Consider the following 19,427-nt stretch of genomic DNA (forward strand, 5'->3'; position numbering starts at 1 on the left):
TCCTCTCTCTTTTGAGATTGGCGGTCGGAGATTGACGGCAGGCCGGAGGTAGATGTCTCCTTGTTATCGCGGGCTCAGATCTGGATCATATTTTTCTCTGGTGTCGTTTCTCCAAAAAAAAGAAAAAAAGAGCTAAAGATGCTTGCCCCTGTGCACGCTTCTTTTCTATTTCTCTGGTTTCCATCTCCTCATCTGGTATTAATTTTCTATTATATCTGACCTTCTTCCTTGTTGAATTCATGGTACTGGCGAACTATTCTGAATGGGTTATCATCCTTGCTGATGACGAGTGTAACGGACTGAGGTGGGTGGCTTGACAGCAGTCGGTCGGACAGCGAGGTTGCCAAACGCAAGTCGGTTGGCTGGCAGAGTAGGTCGACTGAAAGGGATTGCCTTCATGATAAGGTGGCTCGATGTTAGTCAGCCAGACAACAAGGTGGCTAGATGCAGGTCGGTTAGCCAGGCAGCAGTCGGGCAGTTGGACATCAGTCGCTCGGTGAGATAAAAAATCTGAGCTTTCCTCCATTAAACATCTTCCTCCTTTGTAGATACATAAGCCTGTCATAGAGATCTATTGAATCAACCACCGAGCTTTATGGATAGGGGGAGCATGTAATGGAGAAGAGGACATAGATGCTTAGGAGGCAACTCCTTGTATTCCCACTGAAATCGACCGGCTAAAATTGACTGACGGGGAGATGTTCTGCTCGCGACAGGAGCAGCTAATGGTCGGTCGACGTAAATTGATCATACGGGGAGAGGTCCGGCTTGCAATGGAAAATCTTTAGGTCAGCTGGTGGAAATGGCGACCCAATGAGGTGAGTCAGTAGCTGCGAGAGATAGTTCGGCCGGTTGAATAGCTGATGTGGTAGACTTTTGCACAAAGAAAACAGGCTGAGAGAGCCGGTATTGGGAAAATTTGATGCAAGATAGGATGGAAAATTTGCATAGAACTGTGAGAGAAAATATAATTCGTTAGTGTGCAAGTTTCCCTTGCAATTTTTGCTAGGATTAGCTCTGTGAAGAGTTTTTTCTCAATGTTAGCTTATTTTCTTGTTGATGATATGATCCAAGCTTACGACACCTAAAAGAATATTGAAACCAAATCTTTTTAGTTGACTATGCCCAAGGAAAATAACGTTTGAGCAAAGAGGATGTTGTGAGAGAGAGAGAGAGATATAAGGAAAACTTCCCCTGACTGGGGAAAATGGAGTGTTCCCGGGCTTGTGGACTCATTTTATTCCATAAAATTAGTTATTACAAGTGAGGGGAGCCCCAAAAGACTCTTTACATGAAAGTATCCCCTATTTATAGATGACAGAATGACTAAAAAGTAAATTACAACATTGCCCTTCTTTTACAGGATAATTTAGTTTTTTATGTTTATGTGTTTACTCGATAACTTATCGACAACAAAATCTTTTATTCTAAAATATTTCAGTCAAGGAGTTGTCGGATTCCAACGGCCAGTCGAGCGAAAAAGCTTTCTATCTAGCGAAAAAACTCATCGTTTGGGGGGTAAAGTTTTCCCAGGGTGGGAGGAATCCTCTATCGAGAGAAAGAGTCCTCCGTTGAAAGAAGAAACTTCTTATGGAGGAAAAGTCAGCCGAGAATAGCCAATTCGACGGAGCAGACTACAAATTTTCCTCTAGATCCGTGCAATCTAATCTTTTAGTATACAAGTATAAAATTAATTAATTAATAGTATTCTATGTCTAGTTCAAAAAACACGTCTGTATACCCATTATGATCAGGTTTTAGTCAATAGATTCTCAATAATTTTTTTTTCGGTTGAGAAATTGAAAAGAAAAATACAGGAAAGCTTTAAATCCATTAAATTTATTTGAGAAAAATATGATAAAATTTTTTATTTTATTTTCACAAAATTATAATGAAAATTATATTGTTTGAACTTAACTTAATCACGGATTAAATTTAATCAGATTATATTTATCAAACTAGTGTTGAGTAGCTTATTCGATCCAATCAACAAGCTTATAGTAAGTAGCTTATTAGCAAACCCACTGAACTTCTTTAAGCCAATTAACGAGCTACACTATGAAGTAGATTATTAACTAACCAACCAAATTCCATTAAGCCTATTAAAATACAAACCATCAAGCTTAAGAATGAGAAATTTAATTGGATAAAATGAACAAACAAGCATCGTATCACTAATAATTTGCATTCATGAATAAAAACAATCTAAAGAAAAAATATCTAACATAATTCGATGTTAATAAATTTAAAATTGAATCTTAAACAAACATATTATCAAATCTTAACCAAACATCATAACAAATTTATTCATGAATTTGAAATAATATTGTTTATGATAAACGAATCCAACACTTTGCAAATCAAATTTATTAATTTTTCCATAAAAATTATAAAAAATATTCATAATTATTTGATTAATAAATAAACACATTAATCAAACTTATTAATTCATTTGCGATGATAGGTAAAATCGAGTTGCATTAACTTAAGAATATCCGGTCAACATGTGACACAAAACAAGAAAAATGAGGGATTTTTTCCATTTTTTTCTACAGAAAATTACATCGGAATGATAGAATACGTGAAAAGCCCGGGGGTAGAAAATTTTAGTCGAAAAGATTAAATGCTCGCTTTGAGACAATCAGGCCAAACGTAATCCAAAAATATTATAACTAAGACCGAAAAGGCCGAAGAAGAGGAGAATGAGATAGTAGTATAGTTTCTACTCCACCCAATTTATGTCTAAATTTTTAAGTTTTGTGAGCCATTTCTGCGTATCTTGCGAAATAATTGGCTTATGTGATACCGTTCTGTGGTCCTCGGTCTCACAAACCTTAGAATCCCGTTGATTCTCTCCATCACGATCTCCCGTTTTTCTGGAATGCCTTACCTCAAGAGATAGAAGGCGGGAAACTTCCTGCAAGCCGCCCCATTTCTCCAGTGCTCGGGCAATGTCATAACGCCCTATTAGATGGGAAAAAAAAATGAAAGTACATAAAAGCGATAGAATTTGAAAGCAAAGCTATCAATTGCAGCAATCGTCAAAGTTCTGATAAAAGCGATACTCTCGGAGTACAAGCAACAACTCATATTACATAGCATAGGATATGAAATATGGCCTGTTAAAAAAGAATATAAAGAATTGAATTTATGTAGGCTTCCTTAACCTATTAGTTGAGAGCTTGCTTGCATATAAAGCGTGATGTATGTTTGTGATTTAATTTGCTCAAATACTTTTTTAAGAAAAATTTGTGATAGTGCAATACTTATAATAAATAAAAGGAAAACTTACATCAAAAAGGTTTCGACACATGTCTCGAGAAGATCCGACGGCTCAAAATAGGAGGATGATGAATGAGATCTCTTGATAAGGATCAATGGGACCCATAGAAACCAAAAAGAACTATGGGATGACTCAGCAAACCGATCAAGTCAAGACTTGAGCCATCCCAAAGCAAGGGCTCTCAAAACAAGTCTCTCCGGGCGGAATTCGCCAAGCTAGAGCCAATCAATTCGGGACGCCATAGGAGAATCATATTAAGCCTAATCAACCAAGCCAAGCCGGTCGAACATATAGGAAAAAATAGAAAAATTTTAATTAATTGTGAAATACCAAAAATGCCCTAGTAAAAGACCAACTTGGTAGGGGCAAAAAGTTATTTTCCAATGTACTGGTAAAACCACAACTAATAGGGAAGCATTTCTCAGGGCAGCTCCCTCTTCTCCCATTTTTACTATTCATAAGAACCTTTCATGCTCCATAAAACAACCTCCCCCCAATTCACACTTTATTTCTTGGGTGATTCACAGACAATCTCAGATTCGACATTCTAAAAAATATGTTGAGTGTGGATCTTGTCACAAACAAGAAGAAGATAACCCAAAGAGAAGAACCAAATAACATAAACACAGATAATAGGGAGATCACGAGGGAATTCGTGACCCAATAAATTCAAGAGTTGAAAGATCAAATATTGGAGGTCATCCAAGCTGCACTAACTCAAGAAAGAGATCAACATTCCCGGAATAAAGGGCCGGTGTCCAAAGACAGAAGAGTCCCCCAACCTTGGAAAGGGAAGATGACTCCTAAAATTGGGTTGGCAACGATCGATTGTCATCGGTTTGGGCATACTGAGCTATCCCATCAATCCGAGAATGTGTTCTCCCCGCAAATCTGTGAGGTCAAGCCCCAAAAGCGATTCAAGATCCCAACACTAGAGTCCTATAAGGGCAGACTGATTTGATCGACTACATAGCCTCGTTTGAGTCGATCATGTGGTACTAGGGATCACCAACGTACATAAAATGTCGCCTTCTTTATACCACTTAACAAGCTGAGAGAATTAACTCTTAGATGGTTCAACGAATTAGCGTAAAAGTTAATCACAACATTCAATAATTTCAAGCAGATGTTTGTGGGCATAAATTTCCATTGCCTAGAAGCCTTAGAAGAGCTTGCAAGCCCTTCTACGAATTTGTCAAGAACAGAGCGAGAGTCTGTGCTCATTCATCACCCACTTCCATAAGATGTTGGAAGAGCTGCACATGGAGCCCGCAGTTGCCCATGCAGCTCTAGCTTAGGGTCTAAAGGAAAAAAGGGCTAAAGGAAAGACACTTATGATACGCATTTGGACTGTTGCGGCTAAAGATGTCAACCAAGTTGCTGGAGCTGGCCAACGACCACATATCAGCCGAGGAATATAACTCCACCCCTGCCTCCTCCAAAACAGCATCCTCCACTCTTCACATGCAAAAAAGGACAGCTCAAGTCGAAGGGTGGAGGTTGAGACACAATCCACGTCCTTCCGCCCGCCCTCATTTCGAAGACGCCCAATTGCCCCGAGCTCATAGAGTGACCGACAGAATGCACCACCAAGAGAATCAGACCTGATATTCTGATCAGCATCCGACTCAATATGTCATGCAATCGCAACCCAATCATGAAGGATGCAAACCAAATCTGTTGAAACTTTCAATGATTGAGATGGTAGAGACCATACAAAATGACTACTTCAACAAAGCGCCTCCTATGAAAAACGAAGCTGACCTACAAGATTCAACGAAATATTGTGCCTATCATCGTGTCCACAATCATGACACAGAGAACTACCGACACTTCCAGAGCTTGATCGAGAAGTTAATCAACTCAGGGAAGTTGAAGGAATTTATGACACTCGGAGCAACGATCCAGCAACAGTGGAAGGCTCTAGTTAAGGAAATAACAGACAAGTCGGTCAAAGTTCACAAAATTCCTATTCTTAGCATAGTTCCTGCCATCTTTGGAGGAGTTGGGACTCATCCCACTGAACTAGCCTAAAGTAGCTATAGTCAAGAGAGCCATGCACAACCACCCTCACATCAAAACAGCTTGCGTCCTCTTATAGCCTTCACCAATGAAGACATTCCCCCTATGGGTAATCCCTACAATAGCTTCACCAATCTGAACTCTGCTTGCCTGAAAGATAGATACCCACTACGGTGAATCGACGCACTTGTAGAACCCAACTGTTGGATAAACTTCATTGACGCCTTCTCTTGATACCATCAGATAAAGATACATCCGGCAGACACTGAAAAAACTGCATTCATCACTAGAGAGGAGCGTATTGCTATGTTGTAATGCTCTTCGGGCTAAAAAATGCTGATATTACTTACCACCGCAAGATAGATGCAATTTTTCCTAAACAGAAAGGAAAAAATATTGAAATGCATGTGGATATCTTAATAAAAAGTAAAACGCACGAACAACATATGAAAGATTTACAAGAGGCATTCAAAACGTTAAGAAAATTTAATATCAAGCTCAATCCTCCCAAGTGCGTTACTTCAAAACATTAAGGTAAGCAAAGAATTTTGTTATAGACAAATGTGGGAAAGCATTCAAAATTTTAAGAGATTCTCTGGCATTGCCCCTACTCTTGCAAAATCTAAAGCCGAACAAGAAGCATTCCATGTATTTGGGGGTTGGAGCAGAAGTTGTTAACTCGGTTTTAATTTGAGAGTAAAAGAGTAAGCAATTCCTTGTACATTATGTCAGTCGGGTCCTCTAAAATGCAAAGCTCAGATATCTAATAATGAAAAAGCTAACACGCTCTCTCATTATCTCCGTTCGCAGGCTCCGCTGCTCTAGGGCATCATCGACAACCCACTCAAGTCAATCCTCATAAAACTAAAACATTCCAGGCGACTCCTGATATGGACGATAAAGCTCAACAAATTTGATCTGTCATATGTACCGAGAGCTGTCATTAAAACTCAAGTGATAATTGATTTCCTGATAGACTTTTCCAAGCCAAGCGAACCCGAAATTAACAAGCGGCAGCCAAGCCTAGATTCTTGACATTGATGGAGCATCCAATCACGCTGTGGCGGAGCTCAACCTCGCCCTGACTAGTCCTACCGACGATCATTTCTATCACTCAATACATGTGGAGTTCGAGGTTGCCAATAATCAAGATAAATAAGATCTGATAGTCGAATTAAAATCTATCAATGTAGTGGGCGCATGACACCTACTGGTGAGGTCCGACTCACAATTGATGGCAATCAGATGGAAGGGCATTTTGAGATCAGGGATGACATGATGGGGCGGTATCTCAAAGCTAAAGTAAAGATAAGAACATTCAAAGAGTTCATGATTAATCAAGCCCATTTTAAAGACAATCAGGTAGTAGATTTCCTATCCAAGAGCATCCACTTGAGGGAAGGGATGCCCCATAGGCTCATCTGACTGACCATAAAGGAAGCTGAGGTGATAAAACTGGAGCTAAAGGATCAAAGAGCTGTATGGATTCATACATCCAATACCTTGAAACCGAGAAGGTCTTGGAGAAAATAACCGAAGTGAAACATTTCACGATTAAGGATGCCAACATCTTTCGATCAAAGGAAACTTTTTTGAATGTCATACACCTCACTGTACTTAAGATGTATAAAAAAAAATGAGGCAGAAGATGTCCTCCAGGAAGTACATTGAACACCACTCCGGAGGAAAAAAATTAGCACATAGAGTACAACAACAAAGATATTTTTGGCCGACACTGCAAGACACCTAGAGATTACTGAGGTGTCAACAATGTCAAAAGTACGAACTGCTACAACATCAGCTGACCCACAAAATTTTAACCTGTCATTCCACAGTCATTCGTCGTCCGAGTTTCCTTCAACTCCTTCGACCTTTTTCCTTAGCATGTTTAGGATGATTTTATTGGTTGCCTCGACAACCCATTAGTTTGAGGATGGTATATGGACCCGAACTTCAAGTTAATCCTCTGGCTACGAACATCCCTCACCCCTTGATCGGTGAATTGCGTTTCGTTATCTCTGACGATTACGAGTTGTAGCCCATAGTGATAGATTAGATATGTCCAAAAGAAATCCTGAACAATATTTGTGGTGATCGTAGGGCCCTCACCCCGTCATGAGGCCAACAAAATTTCCTGCTTATTGTAGATTATTTTTTCATGTGGATTGAAACTAAGACGCTCGCTCGGATCACTTCAAATATTGTTCAGGATTTCTTTTGGACAGCTCTGATCTGTAACTATGGGCTACAACTCGTAATCGTCGGAGATAACGGAACGCAATTCGCCGATCAAGGGTGAGGGATGTTCGTAGCCAGAGGATTGACTTGAAGTTCGGGTCCATACACCATCCTCAAACTAATGGGTTGTCGAGGCAACCAATAAAATCATCCTAAACATGCTAAGGAAAAAGGTCGAAGGAGTTGAAGGAAACTCAACCGAGTTTCTATCATTTATTATGTGGGAGGTCCGAACAAACCTCCTTCAAGGCGACCAAACAAACCCCATTTATACTGTCACATGGGATGGAGGAGGTATTGTCAGTTGAGTATAACCTTCATAGTTAAAGAGAGGTGGCAGCCTCAACATTCGATGAGAAAGACTTAGTTGAGTGGCAAGAAGCTAATGATGAAATTGCACTCGCGCTTGACTTCGCAGAAGAGAAATGAGCGGACTCAACGTACTACAACAAGTACATTCAGGAGAATACTTTCGTCACCAGAGACCTTGAGCTAAAGAAAGTCGAACAAGTCGCACAACGACAAATCGTGGGGAAAGTCAATCAAATGTGAACCGGACCATTCATCATGGACAACCGACTTGCCCTCCAAATGTATAAGCCAAATAATTGGTAATGACACTCGTCGTCCAATCGAAAGATTGACCAAGATCTGACCCATAACATTCATGCATCATATAAAAACATGTCTCATAACACCGCGGCAAGATTTCCTAACCATTAGTGACAAATCCGTAGTGGGTAGCGTGCGAATCGCCCCAATAGTAAGTCTAAACGGTTACCCCGGCAATGACTGCAACAAGATCCATTAATATGTCTGGTGCAAGATGCAGCTCGTCCGAAATGACAACCTAATAGAGCAATCGAGACATGGGTGGTGTAAGACTTAAGCAGGGTGGTAGCTCATGAGACTAACCAAAAACATTATTAACCTACCAATTCATCGATCCTCATAGTCCAACACACAATACATTGCAGATCACTCAATACGAGGATACAACACTAGAAGAACAAAAGTAAGATCGAACCAAAACCCATCAATTCATTATAAAGAAACATACAAGCATTTGCATATAACAAATGTTTACAAATTCTTTTAAAAAAAAGCCAAGAAAATTATATGAAGAGACGATCGATTAAACATTTGACGACCCACAGTCATCATGACCGCTTTCACTTCATTTGCCCTCCTCGAACTTGGAGCCGAATACCAACGTGGAGAACATCCCCAAGTCAACCCAATCCAAGGAGATGAGTCTAGCTTTTGACAAACCGACGATGCCATACAAAATCCCAGACTAGAACCAATGTCAAATGGGAGGAGAGGCTGACGAAAAACTCCTCGAGTGACTTCATGGAGGTCACCCGCTCTTTCAAAAGACATTTTTCTTCCTCTAGAGCTAGAGGCCATTTTGACTGCCCAGGCTATCCACTTTAGCTTTCTCCAACATTTTCCATCTCCAAGAACTTCCGAGAAAGTTCATCACGAGCTTTTGGACTGCATGTGGGAGGCCTGCTATGCTACGGCGTGGAAGCGACTTAGTTATCAGATACAAATTAACCAAGCCCTTCTCCAAAAGAACCTCTCCTAGGCTCTGAGACCAGATGGTTTCCGTCAACAAGGAAGTGAAGTCGGGAGCAGCCGCCTCAAGGCACCAATCCATGTGAAGGTAAACTAGGGCGTACTACCCCATCAAACTTAAACACACTTTGGCATCCCCAAAATGAAGAGACACACTTTGGCATCCCCAGAATGAAGTGAGGTCGGGAGCGACAGTCTCTAGGCACCAATCCATGTGAAAGTCAACCAGAGTGTACTGCCCCATCGAACTTAAACAACTTTGGCATCCCCAAAATGAAGAAACGCCCATCAAAACTTGGACCTCCGACGCTTCCTCAGGCAGATGTGAGGTTGACTCGGCTTAAACAGAGGCCTCCTCGAAGTCTCCGCTCAGTTCAAAGAGAATATTTATGTCACTGTCGACGCTCCTTCTCGAATTGTACAGTTTCAAGAGTACTAGGGAATATCAGCTAATCCTCGGGTGAGCATTGTAGCGACTCTGCTGACCCACTCAGTACTGATGGAGAGGAGAGACCAGCCTCAACTCTGGTCGACAGTGAGAGAGATGCTATAGCTGTCAATCTAGAGCTTAGAAGTTCCACCACCTCTAAGTCCACGAATTCTTCCTCCTGACGTGTTGGTTCCTCAAAGCTGGAAGCCTCTTCAAAGACCAGGTGAACAATCCTCTAGGACCCTATAAAAAAGGACTCAATAAATTTCTCTCGATAGTTGGCCCTCTCGATTAGGGCTAGATCCAAACTTAGAAACGATGTTAGCCCTCGTCATTTTCCTCAACTCCTTAGATGTTGCACGAGCTACCTCTATGAACTTCCTCTCGGCCTAGGCGATGTCAAAAGCTTCCCAGTCATTGTTCATCATTTCCCCATAAATCTCCAGAAAAAGAACATTATTCACGACCTTCGCATCCACAGATATTGCGAGGCCAACAATTTAATAATCTCGATCTTCTTGGATTCTAGTTGTGCTTGGGCAGAGGGTTTCAGCTTGTTCCTGGGTGGAGCCTCACCTGAAGGGACTGTTCAAATGAGCCACCTACAAGGAGAAGAACTTATGCAAAAGCGTTGCTGCCATTCTCTAACTTTGTCATCCAAGCTGATGAATTGAAATTTATCGGACGACAAGAACTGGATCAAGTCATTAGCTGACACACGAGTGAAGAAGAGAAAGTTGAATAAATAGAACAACCAAAGAATCTTGTGGTGTGGGCAATATATGATGAAGGGCAGGATCACATCGACGGAATTAGGTAATAACCTTTGTGAAAATGACGTCGACATTAGCCAAAATCGACCGGAGCTCCATGTAAAGCGCAAATCATAGACCGAGCCGAAACTGATTATAGTAGAATAGCAGATCGTTGTCATAAAACGCAGTCACCTTCTCTGTCTATAGAACCTCCCTAAGCTTAACAGTTGCATAAAAAACATAACTCTCATGGCATTTCTGGACTTCTTCCCATGTCATCTGTGACCAATACCTCAAGAAGATCAAGTTGAAATCTCGAAGAGCGTATTTCGAAGACATGTCAGAGACAAATGAGCCACAACGAGACAAATTCGTACGCAAGAGAATCACAGAGAAAGTGTGTCGCCTGTAATCCTGCAAACACGTTATATAGAGGTGATGGACGTACAATAGATGCGCAATCGCTTTCCAAAAATTACAAAAAATAAAACTTTTATTACATTCAACTGTATGAATTATACAATACTTAGAAGCTAGTCCAAGATGAAAAATTTTACAGGTGAATCCGAAGCGACTTCAGTCGAGAAATGCCCCACCCAAAGCAGCCTCTTGAAAAAACACTCTCCCCCGAATTTGAAGCTCATCCAATTTGTGTTGGCATGAACCTGGGAAATGCAGAACCTCTCATGAACATCTAACAAACATACTGCATTGCCTCGTGCAGCTTAACCACATAGGCTGAGAGATCATATATCTCCCCCATCTTGTTGGGTCCAGAGAGTCCATAAGAAGATGCCTTCTACCTCATCCGGATGATAAGCCAAGAACCTTGGAGATGATCAAACCTTAGCGGCTAGCCATGGGCCAATGGAGGGGTGGAGGTTCGCAGGACAATCGATTCCACCTTGCTTATTGGAGTTCTGACCCCCTTCATTTGCCACACGCTCCGCATCCCGTGACCGACAGATAAGAGCTTCGACCGTGAGTACAACCGAACCTATAGACGAAAGAAATATCAAGAAGTATCAAAAACTAAAGGCGAAGATAAACCTGCGTGCTCATAAACCAAATCATTTCAGATAAGGTAGGGTCACTTGGGAGCACAGAATAAATAGACAAGAACTCCCAATAAGTAGCCCGAGCAGCTCGTTCTGCAGTTCAGCAGGCGGGTCACATATCGCAACCAGTGGAGTAGCGACAACAGGGGTTGCGACAGGTTGGGCGACAGGTTGGGCGACAGTTTGGGCGACAGTTTGGGCGACCGGCCCGACAGGCTAGGCATCTTTCGATGCAAGATCTATGAAAGAATTAAATGATCCCACCAGATCTGGTTGTGGAGACCTTTCCCTTCACAATGACCATCTTCATCCACTCTCCGAACAAGAGGTCTCCCTTGCCAAAAAATTCGAGCAGGTCAAGTCCTTGTCCAAGACATGACCCTAAGATATCTCGTACTTATCCATGCTCGGCAAAACATGCAAAGAGCTTGAGAAACGAGTGCGTCAGACGAAGACTAAAATGTTGTGCATATATGAAAAGCGCCTGTCGCCCTATTTATAGGACCAGCGGACCCGAAACCAAGGAAGTCTAATCAAGGCTATTAATTAAAAATTAAATAATTTATTTTTGTATTAAATTCTCTTATTTTTATTGCAATTGTATCTCCCAAGAATGAAATCGAGATACTAAAATATGTACATCAAAAAAATATCAGCATGTATCTCGAGAAGATCTATTGGCTCATAAAAAAAGGAGAATGGAAGAGAACCCCTGTGAAGGATCAACGGGACCCACAAAGAACTAACAATGATAGCAAAATGGCTCAACCGACCGACCAACCAAGACTAGAGCCTAAAAGGGATCTAAACACAAATATCTTCAGACTAAGTGCCCTGACCTAGAGTCAATCATTTAAGGATGCTCTCGGAGAATCATATCAAGTTTATCCAACCAAACCAAATCAATCGAGCCGAGTCGGTTGAACATATAGAAAAATAGAGAAAATATAATAAATTATGAAATACCAGAGCTACCCTACTAAAAGCCTAAGTAGGAGCAAAAATGTATTTTCCATTGTAGTGTTAAAACCACTATAACTAAGGGAAGCATTTCTCAGGATAGCTTCTTCCTCTCTCCCATTTTTATTGTTCATCGGAAGATTTCTTACTCCATACTCTCTCTTTCTCTCTAGCTCTCCTTATTCACACTCTCATCTCTGGGTGTGATTCAAGAACAATCTCTGATTCAACACATACATACCACTCAATTTCTATGTATTGAAATATCTAAATCCTACACTTCAATTTTTACATAAATGTCACATTACCTATGTATGAAATGGTGTATTTGACTTTTTAAAAGTTAAAATGCTGGTATTTTTTATAATAATATCTTTTTAATTAATAAAATTGAAGAAGATATTAAAAAAACTGCATAGGAAACATGTTTTGCGGGTGTTGTTCGATTATTACTACGACCAACCACGAAAAAATGACACTAGATTTATTTTCTCATCTTGTTCGATCAAAAAGTACTAACCATAGGATAGAAAATGAGAGAAAGATGATGCAAGAGGCAGAGAGCGAGTGAAGGAGGGAGATGAAAAGGAGAAGAGAGCAAAATTGAGATTTTGACAACATTACAACACATTTCATGCTCAAGAGAAGCTCGAGTGACACACATGCATAAGCTAATCAGCAAGAGTTAGTACAAAAACCTTCTTAGAACAGCTCAAGGACATAATGATTGTCCAAGGCAAGCACAAGCGAAGAAAGGGGGAGAAACCAAGTTGTGCCCAAACTAAATGGCAGAGAGGAAGGGGAGACCAAGAGATTTCAAACAATGTATTTGAAAGCGGAGCAAAATATTACAAATTAAAATTTTGTAAAATAAAATGATTGTTTTATGTTTTGGATGCCTTTAATTAAGAAATGAAAACTATTTAGATAATTTTTCCTACGTCTAACTGTCTGTTTTTATCTTGATATTTCAAACTCTGGGGTCTGATTGTGTCAAGAGTGGTATCAGAATCTAAGTATAGAGCTAGCAAAATGATGATCATTTTATAATAACCCTTAAGAAAAATATTAATTATTATTAGATTTATTAGCTTAATTATTTGGCTAATTAGTGTTGTTGTCATTATTAGCCTTTATTTGGTTCATTTTTCTCGTTTCCTTATTCACGGATTTCCTTGTTAGTCTATTTCAAAATTTATGCATTTCCTTTTATTTGGGACTTGTAATATGCATTTATACCATCTTCTCTATCAAAAAAATTACCTGCTCTATTTTCAAACAAGACATGGTATCAAAGCAAGGATCTAACACTAGTTGTCGGCTCTTCAAGCCTGCCGGTTTCACCTCCACTTCTCCGTGAGATTCCTACCTTTCATGAGAAACCTTATGCAGTGCACTTTTTCTCCAACAGTCTTTATCCCGCATTCCTTTTTCTCCAGCGATTCTCGTCAAGCTCGTGAGATCTCCAACAATTTTGCTCCCATGAACCTGTCCGTCTTGAATCCATCTCCCGTGAATGTCTCCTAGCCAGCAAGTTACCTGTGTGAGTTAGCTCCCGTGAGCCAAGAAGCTTTCCCAACTAGTCACCTATTGTAAATTTACCTGCCGATGCTTCCCATTTCCTTTGGTCTCCTGTGATTCTCCTGTCCAATCTTCAGAATTTTTCTCTATCTCTGCAACCCAACATCACATTTGGCTTAGTTGGAATTATGGTGAATTCTTCCACCACCAAGCCTTCCCCCGATGGTGTACTTGAGTCCATCGGAGGATCAACAAAGATCGCAACTCCTCTGCAAACCAAAGGACAGGAAAATCACATAAACTTCCTAATCGCCACCCATAAATTGAATGGATCTAATTTTTCCCATTAGTCCCAAGCCTTATCTTTGTTCGTCAAGGGATGCATGAAATCCAACTATCTCGCGGGAACGATTTGTGAACCTCCAAAAAATGAATCGACATATGAAGCGTGGAAAGTGGAGAATTTCATGGTCATATCGCGGCTAATTAACTCCATGGAGACTGTCAGTGCCCTATGGTCTGTGGTTCAAGACACCTACTCAGATGTTGGGAACTCCATCCAACTTTATAAGGTTTATAAAAAGATCTGTGAGGCGAAATAGGGATCAAAGACAGTGACCCAATACTATACTGATTTAGTGGTCCTATGGATGGAATGTGATCTCTATTATGTCCATGTGAGAATCACCAACAAAACTTTCCCTTTTTCAGAAAATTGTAGAAAAAGGTTGCATGTTCCAATTCTTGGGAGGCCTTAACAAAGACCTTGATGATGTCTGAGGTCGTATCCTTGGCCGAGATCCCCTTCCTTTTGCTTGTGCTGCTTTTATAGAAATTCGACGCAAAGAGAGCCGAAGAATTGTCATGCTTGGCACTTCTACTTCAGTCGAATCATCTGCCTTAGGCACTAATAGTAAGCTAGACTCGTCAAACCCTCCTCGAGTCACTGTGTCCACATGTGATTACTAGCACAAATCCAACCATACAAGAGAAAGGTGTTGGAGACTTCATGTGAAATCGATATACAAATCTTTATCCAAATCCTCCTCTGACAAGAGTCTCACTACAACATCTGAATCTACTACAACACAACCAACTCCTACTCGGAACACTCCAGAATCACCCGAAACTCTTAAGAGTCGGATGGAGAATTAAATTAAACTCCTGAGATCCAATCAGTTCAATTTCAGCCCATCCACCTCCCACGTCCGTCAAGGCATCACTCTTACACCCACATCCCTTTCTAGTCAATGGATTATTGATACAAGTGTTACGGACCACATGACTGGATACTCTCAAGTTTTCTCAACATCTTATTTAAGCTCTAGGAAAGATATACTTAAATTTGTTGATAGATCTTGTAATCTATTGTTGATAAAAGATCAATTGTGTTAACCAGTCTCTCTGAAATCTGTTAAATGTGCCTCTGTTGAAGTGTAACATGTTATCTGTTAGTAAGCTGACACATGATATGGATTACATTATTAATTTTTGTCCTAATTTATGTTTCTTTCAGGATCTTCGTTCAGGAAGGATGATTAGATCCTCTAAAAGAATAGTTGAGCTCTACTTCTTCCAATAGAAAGACACGGAGAAAGAGAACACTTCTCCCAATAATTGTAGTTTTTTTCAATTCATTGAATGTCTTATTATGTTGTTGTAATATCGTTTGGATAATCCCAGTATTCAGTATTTAAAATAATTGTATCTGTCAATGTTTACTTATAAAATTTTTGTTAGCTTCAACTGTGAGATTTGTCAATTAGCTAAACATCATCTTGTTTCATATCAATCTCATCCTTACACACCTTCCACTCTTTTTTTGCTTATTCATAGTTACATGTGGGGACCCTCTCACACTCCCAACTACACTAATAAACAGTGCTTTCTTATCTTAACTGATGACTACACTCGAATGACATGGGTTTGTGTATTAAAAGATAAATCTGAAATTGTTGTCACCTTCAAAAACTTTCACTCTATTTTAACTTAATTCAAAACTTCAATTCAAGTCCTTTGAACTGACAATAGCAGTAAATTCTTTAATTCAATTTTAGTTGAGTTCTTAATAAGTAAAGACATCCTCCATCATAACTCCATGTACGGACACACCTCCATAGAATGTAGTCGAGAGAAAAAACTAACCTCTTCTTGAAGTAGTTCGCTCGCCATTATGTTTCGATCTAAAGTCCCGAAAAAGTTTTGGAATGATGTCATGCTTGTTGTCGCCTATCTCATCAATAGAATTCCCCCAATAATTCATAACTTTAGAACTCCACTAGCCATCATGATGTCATATTTTCCTACCAATCAATTTTTCACCACACTTGAACCAAAGATTTTTAGGTGCACAACATTTATTCGGAACACTGCTCCTAATAGCAGTAAGCTTGATTCCAAGTCTATAAAATGTATATTCCTTAAATATTCTGCCACTCAAAAAAGTTATCGGTGTCTTGATCATACCACAAATAAACTCTATGTAAGTGTTGATGTCTCCTTTGAAAATGTTTCCTACTTTCCTAGCACAGCCTCAAGTGAGGAGGAACTTGATTTCTCAAGCGTTATTCCTTATCCGACCCTTATGAATATTTCTCCAACAACTATATCCATGAAGCCCGCATTCCCTCTGGATCCACCACCGACCAAACAACTAGAACCTCCACTTATCTCTGTGTCTACACTCAGCGCACTCATATTCCCACTTTGGAGCCTACTATTCCTTTACAAGATTTGAAAACCACCCTGAGTGACATCCCCAAAATTGGCACCACTCCAAATGAGGTGAGTTTTCTTGTAGAGGCATGTACTCAAGCAAGCTCTCTTTATTCCATTGAAAAATATATCTCTTTCCATATTATATCGCCGACCTATAAGGCTTTGTTGTTGCCTTAACTGATCATCACATTCCAACTACTATTGAAGCAGCATTAGCTGACCCTTCTTGAAAAACTACAGTAATGGAAGAAATGAACGCCCTTCAGCGGAATCATATATGGGATGTTGTGGAACTTCCTCCAGGTAAGAAAGCAGTAGGGAGTCACTGGATTTTTAGCACCAAATTTAACTCAAATATAATGTTTGAGCGCAACAAGGCACGGTTAGTCGTCAAATGTTACTAACAAACATACAGAGTTTATTACAATGAGACATTTGCTTCAATTGTTAAATTAAACACCAATTGGGTCTTACTTTCCCTTGCTATAAATCTGGAATGGCCCCTGCTACAACTAAATGTCAAAAATGCTTTCCTATATGGGGATGTTATAGAGGTGCACATGTGCCTCCCAACAAGCTTTGACTCTATTGTTCCTCAAGGACAAGTGTGCTGCGGAAGTCCCTCTACGGATTGAAGAAATCCCCAAGGGTCTGGTCCGACAAGTTTACAAAGGTTGTAATCGGTCATGGTTTTTTTCAGCCCCAAACAGATCTACTTCTTTCGGCATTTGTCTAATAGCAAAATTGATATCCTCATCGTCTATTTCGATGATATTGTACTCACAGGTGATGATCTACCAACATTGAAATTTTTGAAAGGTATTTTGGCTACTTCATTTGAAATAAAAGACTTGGTTTCACTCCAATACTTCCTAGGCATGGAAGTTGCCCAATCAACTCAAGGCATTTGCCTATCTCAACACAAATATGTACTTCGTCAATTAACAAAAAATAACCATCTCATTTGCAAACCAGTGGCGGTCCCAATGGATCCCAATGAGAAATTAGCTGATATTTCCAATGCAGTTCCGATGAACAAGACACACTACCAAAGCTTGTGGGGAAACTCATTTACCTCGCCCATAATGGCCCCAAAATTTATCATGTTATCAGTATTGTGAGTCAATTCATACATTATCCTTATGAGCATCATTTCCAATTTGTCTATAGGATCCTTCACTACAAGCCACATCGGGATCAGGTTTGTCTTTATCGAGTCACACCTCTCATTCTATTGTTGTTTATACAAATGTGTATTGGGTCGGGTATGTCAATTATCAACAATCCACCTTAGGATATGCTCATTCATGTGAGGAAACTTTATCACGTGAAAAAGTAAAAAATAGTCAATTGTGGCCCGAAGTAGTGTCGAAGCCGAGTTTCGCTCCATGCCCCTAAGCATCTGTGAAACTCTTTAGTTATGCATCTTACTCTATGAATTACATATGTTTGTCTCTGCTCCTCTTCAGTTGTTCTGTGATAATAAAGCTCTCATTTGTATTATTGCCCACAATCCGGTCCACCATGATTGGACCAAGCATGTGTGAATTGACAGACACTTCATTAAGGAGAAGCTTAATTCAGAGGAATTTTGTTTTCTATTTATCCTAACTAATACTCAATTAGCAGATATTTTTATCAAGAATTTTTCTCACCATTGTTTGACAACTTCAAATCCAAGTTGAACATGATGGGCATCTATGCTTCAACTTGAGAGGGAGTATTAAATTTATTAGTCTAGTTATTAGGCTAATTACTTTTGTTGCCATTATTAGCTTTTATTTGCATCTTTTTTTCTCGTTTGCTCATTCATGTATTTCATTGTTAGCCTATATATGAATTTATGCCTTTCTTTTTAATTGGGACTTGTAATATGTATTTATATCATCCTTTCTATTAAAAAATTATCCTGTTGTATTCTCCAAGCTGACAATTGTAATTAAGAAAGTTAAATAATAATTATAATATTCATTGTAATAATTGCAAAATTTTCGTATCTAAAGACAATAAAAAAAAATCAGGAAGATATAGATTAAAGCAATAGAGAGGCTAGAATAGTTGTAGAGCAGAATAGTGATCCACATCCAGTGGTACAAGTGTCCCAATAGACACATTTACTCAGACGATACCTGCAGTAACACGACTAATTCACAATTCTCAAACCTAGGCCAATGATAATGAGACAACACCAATAGATAAGTATCAGAAGGTGTTTCAAGATATAAAACCGCCCCCACTTTCCAAGAGCAGGAGGGCTAGTGGAGGTGAGAACTACTATTGAGAATAGAAAAGGACATTGAAAGCATGTTCTGTCTATAGGAGAGGAGAGTCACATGGGCCACATTTGCTTTTGAGGGAGAAGCATAGAAGCACTGGCAAGGACAATTGTCGGAAAGGTTTGGAGGACGACCTAACAGCCTGACTTAGTGGAAGGATTTTGAGAAATTTTGTGATTAATTTGTTCCTATTTCAAGAGGGAGACAAATGCATGGGTGACCTCTTTAACAAGAGCAGGAGGGCCGGCGGAGCCTGAGAACTAGCTATTGAGAATAGAAAATCATTGAAAGCATGTCCTAACCATAAGAGAGGAGACTTACATTGGTCACATTGCTTGTGAGAGAGAAGCAGTGAGGTGGTGGCAGGAATAGCTGCAAGAATGGTTAGAAGGACGACACAATAGCTTGATTTAGTGGAAGGGTTCTTGATAGCCTTCCGTGATTAGTTTGTTCATCTTTAATTTAAGAGGTAGATGCATGACAATTTCATTAGGCTGGTGCAGGTTGATCGCTCTATCAGGCAATGCGAGGCTAAATTTAACTATTTACACTATTTTACAAAAATATTATTAAAATAAGAATTAT

General features: G+C 39.7%; 1 protein-coding gene across 2 annotated transcripts in view; it reads right to left on the reverse strand.

Annotated features, from left to right (window-relative positions):
* Positions 1-2,460: 2,460 nt before the first annotated feature.
* Positions 2,461-19,427, reverse strand: part of LOC110035672 — a 38,502-nt gene continuing 21,535 nt past the window's right edge. The window contains exon 10 of one of the 2 annotated variants that reach the window (XM_020739941.1): positions 2,461-2,964. In XM_020739941.1, coding sequence (XP_020595600.1) covers positions 2,723-2,964 — 242 coding nt within the window. In that variant the 3' untranslated portion in view covers positions 2,461-2,722. The remainder of the gene's footprint in view (positions 2,965-19,427) is intronic. The other variant, XM_020739942.1, reaches the window with a different exon arrangement.

This window comes from Phalaenopsis equestris, unplaced genomic scaffold, assembly GCF_001263595.1.
Source record: "Phalaenopsis equestris unplaced genomic scaffold, ASM126359v1 Scaffold198954, whole genome shotgun sequence".
NCBI classification, from domain to species: domain Eukaryota; kingdom Viridiplantae; phylum Streptophyta; class Magnoliopsida; order Asparagales; family Orchidaceae; genus Phalaenopsis; species Phalaenopsis equestris.